General features: G+C 29.9%; 1 protein-coding gene and 1 pseudogene across 2 annotated transcripts; both read right to left on the bottom strand.

Moving 5' to 3' along the window:
* Nucleotides 1-1,235: 1,235 nt before the first annotated feature.
* LOC130818391 (AT-hook motif nuclear-localized protein 19-like) lies at nt 1,236-2,911 on the bottom strand (annotated as a pseudogene).
* A 6,846-nt stretch (nt 2,912-9,757) lies between these two features.
* LOC130817524 (uncharacterized) lies at nt 9,758-21,508 on the bottom strand. Of its 2 annotated transcripts, XM_057683277.1 has the most exons (5): nt 21,225-21,504; nt 15,583-15,761; nt 10,858-10,926; nt 10,688-10,764; nt 9,758-10,568 (listed from the first exon to the last, which is right to left on the bottom strand). In XM_057683277.1, the coding sequence occupies exons 3-5, from the start codon at nt 10,921-10,923 to the stop codon at nt 10,298-10,300; spliced, it is 414 nt and encodes a 137-aa protein (XP_057539260.1). In that variant the 5' UTR covers nt 10,924-10,926; nt 15,583-15,761; nt 21,225-21,504; the 3' UTR covers nt 9,758-10,297. The 2 variants fall into 2 exon arrangements, with proteins under 2 accessions (XP_057539260.1, XP_057539261.1); XM_057683278.1 differs by lacking the exon at nt 15,583-15,761 and having other exon boundaries at nt 9,779-10,568; nt 21,225-21,508.
* Nucleotides 21,509-22,110: the final 602 nt, after the last annotated feature.

The raw sequence follows: 22,110 nt of genomic DNA on the forward strand, positions 1-22,110 counted from the left end.
GAGTGACTTATATTCAATAAAAGTGTTTAACTATTGCTCATTAGTTTTCAATACCAAGGTATAAAAGTGTTTATTTGGGTCATCAGGTTAATTTTCGAGTTCAATATTTTAGATCAGTTTAAAATCAAATCTTATATTCAATAAAAGTGTTTAACTATTGCTCATTAGTTTTCAATACCAAGGTATAAAAGTGTTTATTCGGGTCATCAGATTAATTTTCGAATTCAATATTTTAGATCAGTTTAAAATCAAATCTTATATTCAATAAAAATATACAATATTATATTTAATTTCAAATATATGTGACCAAGAAGAAGCACAATAGTATATTTAAAATCAAACCTCAAACTATCATACTTTTCCAATGCAACTTATATAAAATAGAAAAAAGACTAAAATATTTGTGATAATGATTGGGGGGAGAAAAGAAAAGACTGAATATTATATACACTAATAAGAGGAGTTAAATGAAGCCAAAGTGAGTTAGGTTTATCTTCCAAATAACATTAGTTAAAAAGTCAAGATCATAAATTATTAATTATGAGATTTTATGGAGTTTGAAAGATTGTGGATGATGAAGCTAGATTTAATATTTAATCATCTTCAAACCATCTTTTAAGGTGACTAACCTTGAAGTCATAAAAATAATTAAAATATAATTAAAGAATTAATAATCATATAAAGAAGCATGTATAAAGAGTATTAAAAAATATTAATACTAAAAGAAAAAGATGATGATGCACATTATTAGCTGAATACCCAAGAAACAAGGAAGGCATGAATATGTCTAAAATAATTAGTTACTCTTTTCATTTTAATTTATTCGTTATACTTTTATTAAAAAGCTCGTATTTTTTTATTAAATTGTAATAAATTAAACAAACAGAAATGAATAAATACTAATTAATTAAATTATCATACACAAAATAAAACTTGCAATTTTTTCAGTAAATTTCAAACATAAATTCTTATATGATCGAGATGATCTCACTATGAAACGTTCATCATATATAAGTTAAATAGCCAATTAAATAAATTAAATTAAATTTTTAATATTATAAACTTTATATTTAAAAATTGTATCACCAAAAGAATGGATGTCTCTTTAGAAGTGTACTAATTTCAAATTACCAAAAAATGGCCTGAAAAACAACAAGACAAGCATTTAAGAAGTTTGAGCACTCCCATGCTATTATTGCTCATATCAATGAATGAATCATACCACTATTTAATTCTTTTTATGATTTAATAATAAATAAATAAATTAAATATCTATTTCCCCATAAATTCCAATACTTTCCAGTCAAAATTGTTATTGAAAAACGGATATCATCAGATGCAAGTTTTCATACCCAAAAAAAGAGACATGTTTTTTTTGCTTTGAGAGAATTAATACATGTAAAAGATGAACCCAAGTCTAAAAACTAAATAATAACATTTTAATTAATTTACATGGAAAAAAGTAAAAACCATTATCATAATCACAACTAGAGAGCATTAGAGAAAATTAAACCCTTATTAGTCTTTTTTACCTATCTTTAATTTACTTTCCTTCATTATTAATTTCAACTTACTCTTTCTCTCACTACAAATTTAAAACCAAAAACATACAATTAAGTACCACTTGAATTCAAGAATTATAGGTTGAGCTAATAATCGAACACTTTTTCTTTCACCCTTATGGTTTAATTTCAATTTTTGTTCGATATAATCTTTACGATAAGGGAATTTTCTAACCTTATCCCGAGACCCGAATAATAAAACTTTACCTTTTTGATTATCTATGTGGTTAAAATGGAGGGCGACCACCATGAGTCCAACCATAAGCTTCATGATGACTAATTTGCCCATTATTTCCTCCATTAGCCAACAAATTTGGGGGCAAATTATACATTCCTAGGGCAGAAGATGGATCTCCTCCTCCAATACCATGTTGTTGTTGTCCACGAGGGGACCCGGACCCGGACCCGGACCCGCCAACCATCTGCCCTTGACCCGGATGTTCTTCCTCTTGTTCTTCCAATGGAAGCCGCTCATATGTGGCGTTGGAAAACGTAGCGGCAATAACCATAACGGGTCCAGATGCGATCAACGGGCCGACAACACACCCACCAACTACTTGACCCTGACCGCCAGCTAAATAAACAGTTAACCCAGTGCACCCGGGTGGAGCGGGTCCAGGGAGAAAAGCTCCGGTTAGAGATAAGATCTCGAACCGGCCATGTAGGGCCACTACTGTGGCCCCACCAGGCCCAGACGAGGGTTGTCTAATGGTCACACCAGTGACCGCCCCCGCCGCTGAAAGCACACATACGCCTCGTTGGCATCTACGGGCGTAGCTAGCGATATTGTCCGCAACGTCAGCTCCGCCCGCAACCTCCATAACATGCGAACGCAACGCGTTCGGACTGTCCCGAGTCACAAAAATTGGCGGTTTTGGCTTATTTTTCGACCCGGGCGGGCGCCCTCTTGGACGCCTTGAAGGTGCCTCAACGGCGCCTTCTTTAGGCTCATCACTGTTTTCTCTTTCATAATTTTGATCACCTTGATGATGATGATGATCAAGTCCCATGGAAATTCCTAGATCTGGCTTGGTTTCCCTTTCATCCCTGATGAAGTTGACTCTATTCCTTGTAACCCAACTTGACCACTCCACTATGGATTTGCCATTTTTCCTTATTAAGTAGTAAATTCTATGAAAAGTATATATTGAATATAATAATAATAATAATAATAATAATAATAAATGATCAATCAAATAAGAAAATTAAGCTCAAAATCAATTTGTAATTACATTAAATAAGGTAATTTATAGCATCATATAGAAGTATATGTTTCCATTTTTTTTTTGTTTGCTCTCTTTGGAAGTTGGTAGTATTATTTTCTTCTTTTTTTTTCCTACATGAATATCTTAATCTTCTAGGAAGGCATTATATATATATATATATATATATATATATATATATATATATATATATATATATATATGATAGTATTATACTCCTATATGATAAAGTCTTCCTGTTTTTCAGGTGAGGAAGCTAAGAGATAGGGAATAGGAATATTACGGTTTTGGCGTTTCTTTTGTGTGTTTCATTTTTTTATTCAATTTTACTTCACAAGTTGTTCACAAATAATTTGTCTTGGTCTCTTCGAGAGATGCATTAGATTTATTGGCTAAATAGCTCAATTAATACAAATTAAATAAATTATAAGAATATGACTTCTTATTTAAACTTGTCTCTTTAAGAGATTGTCTCTCACAAAATTAGTTGATTTTACTTCCTCTATCTGACCCCTTTGGCTCTTTTCCTGAGGCAATTTCAAATGGCTCCGGTGCTCGTAAGTGTGGGCAATTACATTGAAAAATTTTCAAGTGTAGAAAAAGGTGCTAGAAATTAAAACAAACCTGAGACCAACCACACAAATATGCTTTGCCCTCGCTAAACCAGCTATGCTATTAATCTTTAAACAAAAGGGTTTTCAATTATTATTATTCTCAATTAAAATAAAATATTTTATATATTTAGATTTTTATGAAAAAAAAAGTTATTGATTATATATGTATTGATTATGCTCTAACTGAGTTTTAATCTTAGTCCTAGTAAACGAATCTTACAAAATCTCACATAAATATATTTAACCTAGTAAATATCTATGAAAAATCATAATAGTTGAAAAAAAATTTCTTTCACCTCTCAAACAGTGACAGATATTTAATTTTCATCATTTAGAAGAAGGATTAATAATCTGACCTTCGTATTCAAAGAGATTAATTATGTAATGTATTCCAAATAAAGAAATAAAAAAATTAACACAAGTATAAAAGGGACACGTATGTTATGATAAGTATCTAGTCTGTTATGAAATACTCGCTACATTACGGTTATTGACAGTATTCATCGTTTAAGCTTATTTTATATATTGTGGCTAATATGTAAGAGAAAATATATTCAAGTATATCTTATTTGAATCGTCTAATCGCATATTTTCATAATATTAACTTTTTATAACTTTTAAATATGTATAATTCAATATATAAATTAAAAAAACACATTAAATTGCGTAAAATATCAAATATACCAATACTGTGGAACGGAAGAAGTATTAAGTAGCAGCCCTAGCAAGGTTTATTAAGGGAAGCCCGAGGAGAAGGGATTCTTTGTATTTATTCTGACTTTTGGTACAAAGACTGTTTACCATCTGTGTGTATGAAAGGACAAAGAATTAGGGTTATTTATGATGTGAAACAAACGTTGAAAAACATACTTTCCTCCCTCCCTTTCTTTATGATTATTCACTATCAACTCTTGTGCAAAAATTTAAAGAAATCTTTATTTAATATAGGACATTATTTTAAAAAGAAAATAAAAGATTAATTCATGTTTTGGAAAGATAAATGAGAAAAATAAATAAAGATATGCTAATCATTATTCATCATTATAATGGTATTCCATGTGTTACAGTAATCTCACTTCCTATAGGTTAGTTGAATGTTAATATAAATTACTTAAACATAGAGTACAATGAGTATGAGGATAATTTTGCAAAATTTTATATCAAAAAAGGGAAAAGTGTCAAAAAAAATACCTAATAAATTTTTTTTTCCCGAAAAGTACCTGATAAAAAAATTTTTGCCAAAAAATACGTAACAAAATTTTTTCTTTTCCAAAGAGTACCAAGTAACGTTTTCTTTCAGTTGACTGTTAAATATAACGGTTGACTAGTCAAAATCAAAAATTCTTCTTCCTCATGTTCAATTTCTTTTCCAATTTAACTTCGATTTTAAGTAAAAAGTATTAGAAATTAGAATAAGACAAGTGAGAAAATTAAATTGAAAAAGAAATTGAAGATAAGGAAAAAAAATTTCGATTTTGACCAGTCAATCGTTATATTTGACGGTCAACTGAAAGAAAACGTTAATTGGTACTCTTTGGAAAAGAAAAAACTTTATTAGGTATTTTTTGATAAAACCTTTTTTATTAGGTACTTTTTGGGAAAAAATTTATTAGGTACCTTTTGACACTTTTCCCAAAAAAAATTTAAAAGTGTACAAACTTATAAAACTATTCATTTTAATAGCGTGGACAAATAAAAAAACGGAGAAAGCAGATAAAACAGGTTGTTTTATTAGAATTAGAAGAGTACCAAATATTTTAGAATAGGGTCGCGTGCGCGTGGGTTGGTAGAGACCACGTCGTTTTCTCGCCCTCCGACATCTCAACGGATGGGGGCTTACTTGGTGTAAGGTGTTTTGTTTTTTTCTAGCGGTAGGCCGATAAAACGAGACCAGACATCGATAATTGAACTCAATACTTCCTCCAATTTATTATTAATGTCTTATTTAGTTTATGTTAACTATCTAATGTACTTATTCAATTCTTAATATTTTTAATTGTACATTATTAAAAATTATAGAAAGTTGATAAGAATAATCCTTGCATTGAAACGAATCAAACAAGATTCCACATGACTATATTTTAACTTATAGATTAATAATAAAATACAAATTAAAAGTAAAAGATGAAGTGTTCAAAAAGTAAATGGGACATGAGTGCTAAATTAGAGGGATATTTTTTTTTGCACCACTTCTTCGCTTTTCATTGGTTTATATTATCTTTGTTTTTATTTGTTCTTTTCTTTTATTTTTTACGGATTTCAATGCAAATTTCAAAGTTAAATAATTTAAATTGTGATTTTTGAAAAATTCTAAAAAGTTGATATTTAGGAAATATTATTGAGTAATCTATCAAGATTATATATGAATATGTTTTTTCATATAAATCGATAAGAAATTATAGTTAGAGTTTAACACTAAAATTCATTAATTTTATTTGGAAAGAAAATGTGAAAACAGAGGGAATAATTTTTAACTAACATTTCTAAATTTAAAGTTATTGTCTATGTATTATTTTATTATTTTAATGTGAAAAAAAAACTTAATTATTTTTAGGAATAACATATTAGAGTAGTATGTTAGTTGGCTATTGTTACACTTGTGAGTTGTGAGTTGTGATTTGGGCACTTGTTAATTGTACTATTGTTATTAATCAATTAGTCTTAATGATGATGAATTGGGTAGTTGTATTTACATTAATAAAGGTATCATGGTCTTGTACGTATTTCATTGGGAACAAAACATGGAGATTAATTGTAAACTTCTAGATTGACCATGCATGAATAAATGGTAATCCAAATGTTTTTTTTAGGATGTTTAGATTTTAGATTCAAATTGTGTTGGTAATTATTCAATTTATATGAAAAATAAGTAATCTGTTATAATCAGTTGAAAATAAGTAATCAGTAAAAATTATTTCAATTGGTATCAATCACTAAAAATTAATTACAATCAGGGAAAATCAGTTTTAATTTGTAAAAATTAGTTACAAATAGTAAAAATCAGTTTAGATAAGTAAAAATTTGTTTCAATAAATTACCTTGCTTACTTTTTGAGAGAAATAAGTGAAATATTTACAACTTGGTTTTTCTTTTTGATATAAATAAATAACGAGTTACTTATTCTAGCATAAGCCATAAGGTCAAGAAATTGATTGATGTATTGTTAAACTTAATCAAAGAAGCTTTAACTTTAAATAGGAATATTTAAATTAATAATTCAACCTTTTATCCATTAGTCGTGAATAATTTCAACTTTAAATTATTTTTTAATAATTTAACCTTTTCCGTTAAAGTTTAAATATTCGGCATATCCTATTAGTATGCTGACAGTAAACTAAAGGCAAATGTGAATTATTATAAAACAAAAGGGTATGCTGATAGCAAATTAATGACAAAAAATAGATTATTAAAAAATAATCAAAAGATGAAATTATTCACGACGAATGAGTACATGATTAGATTATTAATATCAATTTTTTCCTTAAAATATTGTTTTTTAACCCAACAAAGAGCTAGGGAAACAAGGGGGCCTCCTTCACATGGATTCACGTGTCCTCGGTCTTAATCTTATCATAAATTTATCTTAATTAGCATCCAAATTCTGAAATTGGGTTTAGATTACAATTACCCCACATTAATTATTTAATTAATAAACATATGTTTATAATGTTGAGCGACTAGAAGATTAGGTGAGAATCAAACTCATAATCTTTAATTGAAAAGTAACAATTGCTCTTCATCTGAGGCAAGATTTGATTCTACATATGCTTAACCAACTCAACCAAAAGCTTAAAATGATGTTTGGGGCTTAAAGATTTATTCAGATAGACCCCCTTCTATATTTTAACAACCAACTCAACCAAAAGCTTAAGATGATGATGTTTGGGGCTTCAGGATTTATTCAGATAGACCCCCTTATACATACGCTGATTCCACTTTAAATGCAGAATTGTTAAGATTGAACCCGTGACTTAGCTTTTATAACATTGACTTATAATACCATGCTAAAGAATCAATTCAATAAAAACTTTAAGCGGATAGTTAAGACCCATAATCTATTTATAATGACTAAAGAACAAATAAGCTTTTATTTTCATGCAATAGAACTTTTCTACTATGCATGATGTGTTATCATTGAAAAAGAATCCATAAATCTTGCATTAAGGAAATGTGGACCACAAGATAAAGACGAATGGTAATATAAATAAAATATTTTTAACAAAAGTACAAAAGTTGGTTTATATTAAATTAATAAATTAGCAAATAATATTAGTGGTGGGGGGAATAATTTAACCGGCCGTAGAAAATATAAAAGGTGCAATGGCTTGAATTGAATTGATGCCAATGTTTTATTAGGTGTCCACTCTCAAATTGGTCGTGGAATACAAGTGCTTTGAGGTAGACTACATCACTACATAAGTATATATGCACTATTAGATAGTATTAGTAATAAAAAAATGGTTTCCATTATTTCTAGATAGTAAATATTATTTGCAATTTTACATAAATAGAAAGTACACGTAATTTAGGCACAAAAAGTAACCTTTAAAAAATTTGTGTTTATGATCTGTTTTTCGTTTAAGGCTAATGTACAAGAATTCTTTGAGTATGTCTTAAGATACTCTCTAATTCTTTTAGATCGTATATACCTACTTCTATGCATTATATTTTCTCTACCGATTAATGATCATAACCTCTAGCATAAACACTCGGAGCAAATATTAAACTCTTGGAAAAACTTTCATCGTAGTTTCTCATTTTGTTCTTTGAGAACTTTTGGATTTCATTATCATTAAATTACACAATTTAGGTCTAGAGAGAATGTAGCCCAAATTAGATGAACCTTGTGAAATCGTGAGTTTGCTTGATGGCTTTGATTTTGCATGATTCTGATTGACTAAAATCATTGAATCCTCGTTCACAACAATTGGTATCCGATCAAGATGTTCTTGGTTGTGATTTTGATAGTTTTTGGTTGATTTAGGTTAAAAAATGTTTACTATAAAGCTTGATGTTGAGAAGTTTGATACGAACCATATTTTAGATTATGAAAATCAAAGATAAAGACTATTTTAATCCAAAATGGTGTGTAAAGGCTATTTTTAAAGGCCTAATTGAATGACTACTACAAAATGGGTGGAGATAACTCTATGATATTGAGTACATTTCAATTGTGCCTCATAAATGATATTTTGAGGGAAGTTCTGAAAGAAGAGACAACCAAGTGAATTTGGGGTAAGATGAAGTCACCGTACATGGCTAAAAGCGTTAGCAATAGATTGCTCAGTAGATTATATGATTTCTGATTGGAGGAAGAAGGCTCAGTAAATTATATGATCTCTGATTGGAAGAAGATAAATCTCTCAACTCATGTTGATGAATATAGCACAATTGTAATGGATTTGCACAATAATGATGTCACTCTTGATGAAAAAGAATAGTCGTATACTTGTTGTGTTCTTACATACAATTTTTTTTTTATGAAACCTTGTTTAATAATCAATTGCCACAAAAGACTCATAAAACCTTCTCCTCCCTTCTTTTGCCTTCTCCTCCCTTCTTTTGCCTTCTCCTGCACTCCTCCTGCACTCTATCTCGAGTGGGTACAGGTATAATTTGTCCGCTATCCCTCTCTCGAACCCTAATTTTACGCGAAATATTGGATTGTTAACCATAACCAGTGTAAATCTTTGAATTTTTTTCATTCATACTCATCCAGGGGCTTTGTGATCTTTCTTTCATGCAGTCCAAATCACTTTTGGACTCCCTCAACCTCTTGTTTACAGGTGTACTCTTTTCTTGCCCAGCTGATTGAGGAGCAACTTCTAGTCATCATCTGACATATCACTCACACTACAATATTTTATGTTAGTGTAGGGTCATTTTAATGATACTTAAAAGAATTAAGTCCTTTCTTCTCATAATCTTTTTCTAGATTACATTATTGATTATTGAATTTTACAATTTAGAAACTGAAATAATAGTTATTTTTACGCCAATCTTATCCTTTTCTATTTCTTTCTTTCAAATAATATTCATGTCCTTTAAATTTACTACATAACACAAATTAAAATAAAATTTTTTAAAATTTGTATAGTAAATTTAAAGGGACAGGGTATATCATTGTATATTGTCTTCATTTCATGAATTTGCAATATATATATATATATATATATATATAGGGAGAAGTTTAAGTGAAAATCATCCTTATATGAAAACTGTGAGAACCATAAAAAAGTATTACTTTTTATATAAAAAGGTGTTAATTTTCCAAGAAAACGTGTTACTTTGCATTTATATTTTTTTCTGAAAGCTACACTTTTTGATAAAAAGTACCAGATTTTTTAAAAAACAAAAGTAACACATTTTTTGTGCAAATGTAACACCTTTTCAGTAAAAAGATAACACATTTTTTGGTTCTCACGATTCTCATATAAGCTTAGTTTTCACTGGAACTTGACCATATATATATATATATACTCTTAATAAGTTTATAAAGTTGTAAATTTTTTTTATCTGTTTTCCATGTGAGAGAACTCACATATGGGAAATAATAAGCACTTTAACACTGTGTCGGAGAACTACTAGTACTCTGGACTCTGGTGTGTTGCTAAACCAACAAAATCGATAAAATAAAAGGTGGAAACAAGTCTTAGATCATTCAAACACGCTTTCCGCGAGGGACGGTTAGGAACCAAGATAAAACATAACCAAACGAACCATAATTGAAAGATAACGAAGCGAAAAGGTCGTTTCTTACAGCCATATACAGCATAGTAGCCATCAATGAGTTAGTCATGCAAGTCCTCCACATAAATATTAGCATTAAATCAAAAATTATCAATGGAATACATCAAAAAACACAAGAGAAAACCTAAGAAGTATGCAGCCTATATCACTAGTTGTGTAAATTTGGCTTCTTATTTTGTTTGGGTGTTGTAGTAAGAGCAGAAGTTCTTTTTTTGGAAAAAGCATTAGTCCTACTGTCTAAATTTTCTTCATCATCCTCATCAACATGTTCGATTTCATTCTTAGATGACGGAACAGACTCCTCATCACGATCACTTTTCTTTCTTCCTACACTCAACTTCTTATGTAATCGCCTTTCAATGGGGTCGTTTAAAGGTCCAACTTGGGATCTACGCGGAACTTTCGCACCAAGACCAAGCCTACAAATACATATGCAGACACTTGAACAAGCTTTCAAACTGCTAATGAGCTTCCTTTCTTTCGCTGTACCTTTGTTTGAAAACATCCTAATACGTACGAGGGGAGAATAAAGACTAACCTCGAAGGTCTAGCTTCGATTTCCATTTCCGCTGCCTCCTCCAAATCTCCAGTCATATTCTTAACCCACTGCTCAGCCTACAAAAAAGAGCAAAGATATTGTAAAGTCTGTCTTTGTTTAATTCGAGTAATTTAACACAAGATTAAAAGAATCCAATCATAGTGCTTTACCAATTTAAGACCCTTATTAAGGGTTATTAAGTTTGGCAGTGGAGGTGGCTCCTCCTTTGCACTCATGATCTGCAGTAATGGAAACCAAATTCTTTAATAGATGTTGATCAAAATAAATTCAACATGTCAAAGCCTAAATACCAACAAGATGGGGAGGCTACATGAACCGAAACAAATCAATGTGTAACTAAAAAAGACAAAAAATGTTCTTCAGAACACAATACTTCAAAATGTGCACTCATAGATCTAGCAAAAACAGTGAAAAAAATGGGCTAGACTTTCTAGTGAAATTTCCAAATTGATCCTTTTGTCATACATGGAAGCCCTTTTGTTAGATTATTCAACTAATGGAAGTATCTCCAAAGAGGCACTAAAATTAGAAACAAATGTACTAAAATGAGATACAAATGTGCTAAAAATGAGATACAAATGTACGAAAATTCACTTTGTATTTGGTTTATAGAGCTTCATTCTTGCATGTTGATTAGAAATCGGGCCGCGACTTACAAGAAGACGACTGAAGAAACTTGTTTTCTCCTCCAGTAAACATAAGATATGATTTCCTATGAGAAATTTTTTCCTTTTTTTCCTGGGAGGTTGTGTTTGGCAGAGTTTTCAATCTGTTATAGGCAAAATCCTAGTGGGGAGTTTGCCTCAATTAAAAGTGCCACCGTTTATCTCAATCCTTGTTCGCTCTCACTTAACCAGCTATATATTCATGTTTGGTAGGCAGGTGTCTCCCTGCTTCTTAAGATATGTTATGATTTATTTTTTGGCTTCTGGATAAGAAGTTGTGATAAAATTGGGGTGGGGGTTGCGGTCGCAGAGGGAGGGATAGGGTTAAGAGGAACAAACACAAGCAGCAATCAACCACAACAAAGTGTAGCAAAATGTTTACAATAAGAACACAGCACACAGATTATTGGTAATTTCTCAAACAAATAAGTTTTCCATTAGTGAATGCAAGCATGTAACAATTACATAACGAGAACTACAATGAGAAAAAAAAGGTCATACTTAGCTCTCACTAGCTCTTTACGTGGCACAATCTTCCTGTCCCTACTATTGAAGGGTACTCCATTTCTTTCTCTTGGTGGCTCTACTTCTTGCTCTCTCTCTTTGGAGTTTCTCTTGGGAGTAAAAATGGTCATGGGCCGGGTCTAGAGCGAGTCCAACTAGACCCGGACCTGGACCCATTAATTTTTGATGGATCCTAACCAGGATACGGATCCTAAGGGTCTGAAATTTTCAGACCAATACCCAGACCCGTCGAGTCTAATGGGTCTAAGGTCTTTAAGGGTCCTTAATGGGTTTGAAAAGGGTATAATAAATAAGTGTATGGGGGCCATAAGACCCTTTCTGAATTCTGTCAGTATCCTAAACCCTAAAATCAACAATTCACACATCATCAAACACTAAAATTAACAATTTACGCATCGTTAGCCCATAAAATCAACAAATCAATATCCTCAAACCCTAGATTTGGAAGAATGACAGAAAAACTATACATGATAAAATAATGACAATTCAAAAACCACTATAAACAAAAATCTATAAACAAATACTAATAAACAAGCAAGAATCCATCTATATCTTTCCACAATTGATATTGAAGGAAACATCTGCCATTAAAGAGAGTGGAAAAGAAAATAGGAGAAGATAATAGTGAAGAAAAGTCTGACCGAGAAATGAGGTGTGATTTCCCGACTGCCTGAGGAAGAACAACAACAACAATGAAGAATATAAATGAAGGAAGGGCGGCGGGAATTTAGGAAAGTTGGAAATAACTTTAGTTTTTGAGATCCATGAAGAAAGAGCCGCCATTAATTGATGAAATAACTTTACTTTTAGGGTTTATTAATAAAGTGTTGTACTGCTGTGCAACTTAAAAAAAAAATATCTTTAAAATTTTAGGGTCCGGGTCCATAGAGCGGGTTTAGTATCCAAGTCTAGAGATCCGGTCTAGATCCGGGTCTGAAAGTCTGGACCTGGACCCTTAGTCCCATACCCGTTATTTACTTTTGACATCCAGATCCGATCCCGATCCGATGGGTCTCAAAAAATGAAACTCGGACTCTTAAAAAGGGGTGGGTCTAATAGAGTCGTAGACCCATGACCATCCCTACTTGGGAGCCACACACATTGATTCTCTCTCCATTTGGACTTAAATGCTCCTCAAAAGACTAGGGCTTTCTACAAGAACTCCCTTCACATCTACCGTAGACACATGCTCGGACAAGTACATCACTTGCTAGTCTGAACACTAACTTCCTCAAGAAGCCGAACGGTGCTAATTTGAGCAAAAGGATGCTCATCCGAGCACAATCTCACTGCACCTTTTGCCCCGCTTTCTTTGGTTCTACGTTCAAGCATTAAGCTTACTCATCTAAACTCTTCCCCGTGTTCCTCGGAATTTGGCTCTTAGTTCAACAGAACCCAACCCTCCTAAATTTGTCTTTTATTCTTGGGAGTGTTGATAAGGAATAATATGCACAGATAGTTAGTCGTATCTTGTTTTGAATATGCTCCTCCTTTCACTTTGGGTGTCTCTTATTAGTAAAAGATTTATTGCATAGTGAATTGTGATGTCTAAGAGAGCAAAAGGTTTAGCACAATAAGAGACTTACGTTCTAGACGATAATCATATTTTTCAAAATATGTGCAATATTCAAACTTATCATGTGGTATATTTGTAATTCCCCAAAACTGTGTTAAAAGGCATCATTAAATTATGTAAAAGAACCTATGTCTGAAATGATTCAGCTTGTCTGGCTGTCCTTAATAGCCTGGAATATAATTTGTAAATCTAAAGAATGCAGAATTTCTTTTCCAAGAATGTTTTGCGTCGCTTTTGCAAAGCAGATTGCATGTTGGTTGATTGGTTCACCGCGAAAGTTTTTAACGACCAGACATCTGCAATCTTGGTTTAGAAAATAGATTTGGCATTGTTTTATTAAGCAAAGGCACACTTTCATTAGTTAGTAAATCCTCTTCAAGAGATTACTGGGGTCTATGATGAGATTAACAATCTATGATGTGATGATCAATTTGAGACCCATGCTCATTTGTGCTTCTCTTGCTGTTATAGTAAAACATCCTTGGAAAAAGGATTGTAGATGGGTGCACATTTACCTTAAGGGAAAAATTCTTACGTAAACATAGACTACAAATTCAACAAAAGAGTCCTTAGCCCTGATATTTCTTGTGATTGGATTGTGGAAGCAGATGTGATGACAATTGAAAGTTGGTCGTATGGTTTTTGATAGATTAATGTTCCGGGTAGCTTATATATCTTCAAAGGTGATTTTTCTTTGATAGTTCAATCTTAAGATCCATTTGTATTTTACTGGAAGTTTCGTTTTCTCTGCCCTTTTATCTAGAAGTCTATTTCAGGCTCTATTGCAAATTATAAATCTCACACGCTAAACCAAAACTGAATCTTCCTTTTTGATTTGACACACTCGAAATTCAAAACCTACGAAAATGCCATCTCTATTTATTCTGACTTGTCCTCGCGTTGCTTTGTTTATTATGTAGCCAACCCCATTGGCTTAAGGCTTTTGCATGATTGTTGAGTTAAGAGAGCTAGTAGAAATTATTGAATCAATGTAACCTATATTTTCATCAGGTTCGTAAAGCTATTGTCATCCTAGCTTCTTTCATGTTGTCAAAAATGGAAGTCTGTATCAAAAAGGATGCAATAAACACATGAAGCTAATGTCATTCTAGTTTTTATTTTCTCTGGATTATTGAGTTCTATAAATCTATCCATTCATCCACTGCTCATCCTGATAGAATTTGAGACATGCTCTTCCTCAAAGCATTTCATTGAGGACCAATTTAGTAAGTTTTGCAAAAACCAATAGTTCATAATTTCAAAACTAAACCATGGACAACACCGAGTAGCGCTGCAGCATAAGGAAAGAGAAGGTATTCAAGATAACATCACTTTGCGCCAATATTGATCAAAACCACAATCTGTTGCCAGTCCACATGTTCTACTGCTACATAATCCCAAATTCACCAGCTACACAAGTCGTACACCCAATTCACATTCATTAGGTCACATATTTACCAATAGGGTTCATATGTCACCAACAACCCAAATGTCAAACACAATCTCAAATTCAGAACATTACCAATATACTCACCAATCACTTAAGTACTAAGATAAAGTATTCAATCACCAATTTCACAAATTTCAAGCAATCAAATTATCCCCAAAGCCAATTCACTGAATTCAATAAGCAAATTTGTAAACAAATATAAAACGCATATTCAATTCAATACCATAGCGACGCAAAATATATCATTTAATATTTTAATCCACTATTAAACTATTAAGCATTCAAATTTATTCAAAATTCACCATTAATTCAAAAATACCTAACCTTTTTTACAGTTTAATCAAATTAAAAAATGAAAATAGACACCCCATTGTTTCAAATTGATGATGCAATTAATTTAACTAACATAATTTACAATTAAATGAACAAAGTTTAATTGCTTGTTTTATCAACTAAGAACCCTAATGCAGAAAATCACCATATTTCCTTAATAGTTCAAGATTTATCACAAAAATGACAATTCCAATAGTTAACTGGAACAATATAACAGAAAATCCAAGTTGACAAGAAGTAAATATCCATAAACAAACAAATTGGACAACGCAAAATCTGGAGAATAAAAAATATTAGAGAAAGACAAAGAACTCTGAAAATATACCGAATAAAGGCTTGGTAGAATGAGATAGTAAAGCTTATCACTGTAAAGATGAACTCGATACGATGACCGGAGCTTAGCAGCCTGCGGAGGAAGGGAGGAACGGAGGAAGTTTTGGGACTTCGCAGTTGGGACTTGGGAGTCACTGAGTCAGGGAGGAGGAAGTTTTGGGACCGGAAATTCTGAATGTGCCAAAGAAGTATGAGCCGGGTTAGGTGATGGAAAATATGAAAAAAATTAAAAAAAATTTTAAAAAGAAATAAGCGTCTTCAGATGAAAATTTAAAATGATTAAGACAAATTATCAACAAAATGAATCAAATAAGATAAGTTTCAATTTATTTTCAAAAGTAAGCGTGAAATTCTCAAATCTGTAATTTGGGGTTGTTCTAACTGCGAACGGGTTAAAAAAACACAATAGTTGTTTGCAGTTACTAACTGCGAACAACTTTGACTGTTCGCAGTTTGACCTATTCATAGTGGAAGCTGCTGTGCATATTTGTGGAGCTAGTTGTTTCCAGTTAGTAACTGCGAACAACTGTTGTGTTTTATTGACTAATTGCGAACAGTCCCAAGCCACAGGTTTGAGAATTTCACGGTAATTTTTAGAAATTAGTTGAAACTTGTTTATTTGGTTCATTTTGTTGATAATTTGTCTCAATCATTTTAAATTTTCAGCTGAAATCGGGTATATATTTGTTGTTACTAACAGCTAGGAGCGTTCAATGGGCCGTATAAGGGTCGGGGCGGGCCGGACTTAAGTAAATATGAGCCAGGTTGGATGATGGCCCTTTAAACATATATGCGCTTTAAAAGCCTTCTCGGCCCAACCCGACCCATTTTTATTACTAAAAAATATTTTAATCCCTTTTATCAATCTATAACAATTAAATTATCATTTATAATAATTAAATTGAAAAAATATTAATAATCTCCATTGACATTTTTATTTATAATATTTAAATTATACATTACTTATGCTATACAACGGCCTGTTTCCGACCTTATTAAGCCCTTTCATAGTCCGCTTCATTTTAATTATAATAGAGCCCGTTTTCGGCCCGACCCATTTTTTAGTAATAAAAGTTACAAAACCCTTCTAAAAACGGGTGGGATAAGGGCTCAAAATGAGAGCCGGCCATCGAGCACCCCTACTAACATCTAACAAATAAATTGTAAAAAAAGTCATATTTTTTTGTTGGATGTTAACAAATTTGATAAGGAATGAAAAACAAAAAAAACTAACAAAATGTCTGTTCGAACAAACATGTGACCTTTTTTGTCCCTAAAATGTTATGACATTATCTTTCTTTTAACAATCATTGACCTTAAGTTCGGACATAGAAACATTTATCTTGAGAATTATAATTACCCAAAGTTTATTTTGAGATTTTTTTTTAAATAAAGTTTATTTTATTTCATTTTCCCCTTATATGAGATCGTCTCATCATGAGACGGACCGACCTACATAATAAACTCATTTCTCTAATTGATCAATTTAAAATTATAAATGATTACTTTAACACACTAAATATACATAATTAACTCAATAGAAATGATCTAACCATCTCATTTAAAAAATTGTATAAAATTTTTTTTTTGGAATTAGAGAATAAGGTCAGATTAGAATGAAATTTATGACTACTTAAAAAAAAAGTAGTTTTGCTCAAAATATGATAAAGATTAGGGCAAAACGCACTTAAGATGCGATTCTAAGGTGTATTTTTTTTTTAATCGTAAATTTGAGTTTACAAATACCATTTAAAGTAATTAATTTGTTAGCAATAGCAAAATCAAAAAACTCCCTCGGACTCTTATAATAATTTGACAAACTTTTCATTTTTGGTTCATTTCTTTTAACTTTGAGTAACATTTTTTTTTATTGTAGTTCCACTTTTTGTCACTACTCATCCAAAAAATTATATATTTATTTTATTTATATATTTTTTCTACTATATCTAATTCAAATTAGCTGCTAATTTGAATAGTAACTATTTGTCAATCGATATTGTTTTCCATTTTATTCTTTTTGTAAAGAAAAAATATTATTGGATCAATATTCATCTTAATTAATATTTTCATAACATTGGAGTTATTAAAATTGTGTACGTACATACAACAAAAAATATTAAGAATCAAATAACACATGTAACAACATGAAAATAAAAGGTAAAAAGTATAGCAAATACTTGCAACAAAAGAAAGTAATCTTAATTTGTATTTTATTATAATCTATAAGTTAAAATAAAGTCAAATAGAATTTTGTTTGGTTTGTCTCAATACAAATATTATTAATATCAGCTTTCAATAATTTTTAATTATGCACAATTAGAGATATTATTGATTAAATAAGTGCATTAAATAGAGCATATAAAATAAATAGCAATTCTTGTGAGAGACCATCTCTAATTGAGTCGAGTCATTATATATTATTTAAAACACTCTAAGTAAGCATTAAAATTAATGTAAGTAGACATTTAAGATATTGAAAGTAGGTATTAAAGATACGGTAAGTAAGCATTAAGGATAATGTAAGTAGACATTAAGAATACGGTAATAGTCATTAATCTTTAATGGGCTGAGTTTGAGATACGTCTCTAAAAAAACGGTCTATTAAAAATTAGATATAAAATAAATGGAATACTTGTGATAAATAGGAGGGAGTATATTTTTTTCAAAACTAAATATGAAATCGAAGAACTTATATCAAAATGATAATAATAAAGACTTTATCTGGGGGAAAACCAGAACATTTAAATAAATCCACCAAAAACAGTTTGATTGAACTCCACTAAAACATGTCATGACTCACACTCACTCTTACCAGGTGGCAAACAATGACATCGTACCAAGTCTTATTCTAAAATATAGGAGTAAATACAAAACAATAAGACTATTCCATAGTATTTGTATGAATTTTATGAATAAAAATATTAATAATAAATGAAGAAAAAATAAATATTGTGAATAATATTAAAAGAGATTTAAAATGCATAAATAAGATTAAAAAAATGGAAAGTCTTTATTTAAAAATAAAAATAATACAAAATAAGTGGAACAATTATTAATGCAAAATAAATGGAACGAGAGTATATATATATATATATATATATATATATATATATATATATATATATATATATATATATATATATATATATAAAATTGTCCTTTGAGTTTGCATAATAAAATAATATTTTGGGTACTATTTATCGTTTACATTTGTTTTCTTAGGAACTTTTGAAAGAATAATTCAAATTTAAATATGTATAAATTTGTTTTATAAAATATTAGTAATAATTTAATTAACTACTGAAAATAATCGAATTTAATCTTTTTTTATAGAATATTACAAAAATGTAACCAACAGAATTAAAAAAGACATTATATTGTTGTATCCAAATTTTAACATGTAATCTTTTGTCTCTTTTAATTTATTAATTTTTTATTTTTGTTGGTTTTAATGAATTTACTTGATTGTTATTTTTTGATATGACACCATTATTTTTATATTTCAAATTATTTCTCTCAGAAAAATAGTAAATAGGAGTATCTACTATTTTACTATTTATATCCATTATATTCCCTCTAATTTTTTTAAGTTGTCTCTTTTTGGCGCTATTCATCAATCACTCTTAATTTGTATTTTATTTTTAATCTAGAAGTCAAAATATAGTTAAGTGGTATCTTATTTTATTCGTCTTAATGTAAATTTTATTAATATTAAATATTTATAATTTTTAATTATGCATAATTAAAGATATTTATAATTAAATTGAATTTGTATATTGAAAAAAAATTAGAGGGAATATTAAATTTTACGGTCTCTAATCAAAATGAGTACTAATGAACGAGTACTCACTCCATTATACAACTACCGTTTACAGTGGATAATGATGATTGCTAAGAAAGTAGAATATTCGATGACTGCTGTCTCCTCTCTCTCTCCTATTTGATTGACAACAACCATTATCCACCTCATACTATTTTCAGGTATTTGTCAAAATAGTTTATTGAGTAATTTTAGATTATTTTAATATTATTTAGAGGGTTGAATGGTCAAATTAACTAATGCTAATATTTTGTAAATTAGCTGGTGGAAACAGTTTATTATTATGAATAAGCTGTTTTTGAACGAGCTGCTCATAACAGCGGGTTCAAAATCAGTTGGTCAAACCAGCTAATAAAATCAACTGGTCAAATCAGCCACTGTAATCAGCTGTCAGCTACCAGCTATCAGTCGTTTGCCAAACACCAAAAAAATCTCTGGTATGCATCATTATTACTAGATTTAAATTTAAATAATGATCCTGCATACAATATATTTAAATAAATTTAAAAATGCATTTATATCGAATTTTATCTGTTTGGAAAAATATAAAATTTAAAATAAAACTTATTAAAAAATGCTTTTAATACTATTACAATTTTTTTATTTAAAGGTAGGCTAGAGAAAACTTAAAAGGAGAAGAGAAATTACTCATTTATGTAAATTGTGAGAATCCAAATTTGTGTTATAAGGCTTGAAATTAAAGAGGATTTTTTACTAATAATTGTTTGTATATGGACCGTCTCACCAAAAAATATTCTCAATATTTTATTATGCATAATTCCTTAATTGTCTCTCGATTTGCCTATGCTCATTACTTTCCATTTCATACACTATTTGTACCAAGTCAACACAAAAACAAAGTAAATGGAAGATCAGAAAAGAAGAAATATATAAATGAGAATTTAAGACGCAATTTGATAAAATTTATATAAATATAACCAATCAAATGTGACTCATCATGAAAATGAAAAATTCTAACAAAGCACAAATATTTAACTTTCAAATCAAAAGACAAATTGGTGAAAGGACAAATTGATAAAGGGACAAATAATGAAATACCATAGTATTCCCCTATCCCTTATCTAAAAAATGAAGCGGATAAAAATAAGATTTTAGAACAGGTTAACATTTTATTTTATGATAAAGTAAAAAAAGTGTCCATGAGATAGAAAATATAAATTAAATATGTGAATCAAAATCAAAGAAAAAGTGTAATACAGACAAATTTAATAGGATAAAAAAAATAATTTTTTTTTTTTAAATGAAAAAATAGGCTAATATCAAACAAAAAAAAAGTATTCGAAAGTCGAAAAGAATAGACCTACAAAAGAATAGAATGTTTTGTAACAACTTAATTGGTCCACAATAAAATACTCAATAAAATCAAAAACTATAAATATATATATATATATATATATATATATATATATATATAATATATATACACGGGCAAAATCGGGTGAAAAAACTGAACAAAAATTAACATAAGATTGATGAGAACTACGAAACCTTAATTTGCAAAGAAGGCAGAAAATCAAAGAAAAAATTCGAACATACAAACAAAATCAAACATGAAGAAAACAAATTCGAAGATAAAAATCGAACATAAAACCACAATCGAAACAAAAAAGTTGAACAAAATCGAACATAGAAAGGCAAGGCAAAATCGAACATGAATCACAGATAAAACCAAAATCGAAACCCTAATTTGCAAAGAACATAGAAAATCTCATATAAAAGTAAAAATCGAACAAAAAATCGAAAATAAAGCCAAAATCAAATATAGAAAGAACAAAATGATGCAAGAAACTTACAAATTTAGATGAATCGAAGTAGATAGCAGTAAGAAACTTGAAAAAAAATAAGAGATTGGAGAATGAAATTGATCAAAGAAGAACGAGAAAGGCAAGGCAAAAGCACCGTGAATTTTCGTGGGTATTAGAGAGAAGGTAAAGGATGAGAAGTCAGGGAGAGAAACCGAAAAAAGCAAATGAGAGAGTGGAGAAAAAGTAACGGTGAATCCAAAAAACGCCTGTCAATCAGGATCGTCCATCTATTTTCTAACGATCTAACGGTTGAGATTAAAGTTTTTCAATTTTCACCAATATAATTGATTTTCACCAAATCCAAATCCTATATATAAATAAAGAAATATATATATATATATATATATATATATATATATATATATATATATATATATATATATATATATATATATATATATCATATTTAACCCTGCTTTATTCTTACTCTATATCTCATTTCCTCCTACACTTTTGTCATTATTTATGAACAATAATAATACTTCCTCCATTCTCAAATACTCGCTCGCTACATTAAACATAATGGTATATCATATTTAACCCTGCTTTTATTCTTACTCTGTATCTCATTTCCTGCTACACTTTTGTCATTATTTATGAACAATAATAATGCTTCCTCCATTCTCAAATACTCGCTCGCTACATTAAACATAATGATACTACTTATCTTTTAAACTTTTTATATATTGGAGCTAATATGTAACAAGTATAATGATACAAAGTGAGTATTTTGTTATCAATTAATCATTTCGATCATTTTCTTAATACTTGTGTCAAGTCAAAATGATGTGAGTATTATGAACATGAGCAGAGCAAAAATTAATAATTTATTTAAAAATCCTATTCAATAGTAATAATTATAATATTTTTCTAA

The sequence above is a fragment of the Amaranthus tricolor genome, chromosome 7 (assembly GCF_026212465.1).
Source record: "Amaranthus tricolor cultivar Red isolate AtriRed21 chromosome 7, ASM2621246v1, whole genome shotgun sequence".
Taxonomy (NCBI): Eukaryota; Viridiplantae; Streptophyta; class Magnoliopsida; order Caryophyllales; family Amaranthaceae; genus Amaranthus; species Amaranthus tricolor.

Excerpts from the sequence above, each read along its gene's own strand:
- LOC130817524 (XM_057683277.1), bottom strand. The coding sequence starts at position 10,923 with ATGAGTGCAAAGGAGGAGCCACCTCCACTGCCAAACTTAATAACCCTT. Across the intron at positions 10,765-10,857 it reads TTAATAAGGGTCTTAAATTG|GCTGAGCAGTGGGTTAAGAA; the intron begins GTAAAGCACTAT and ends TCTTTTTTGTAG. Across the intron at positions 10,569-10,687 it reads ATCGAAGCTAGACCTTCGAG|GCTTGGTCTTGGTGCGAAAG; the intron begins GTTAGTCTTTAT and ends ATGTATTTGTAG.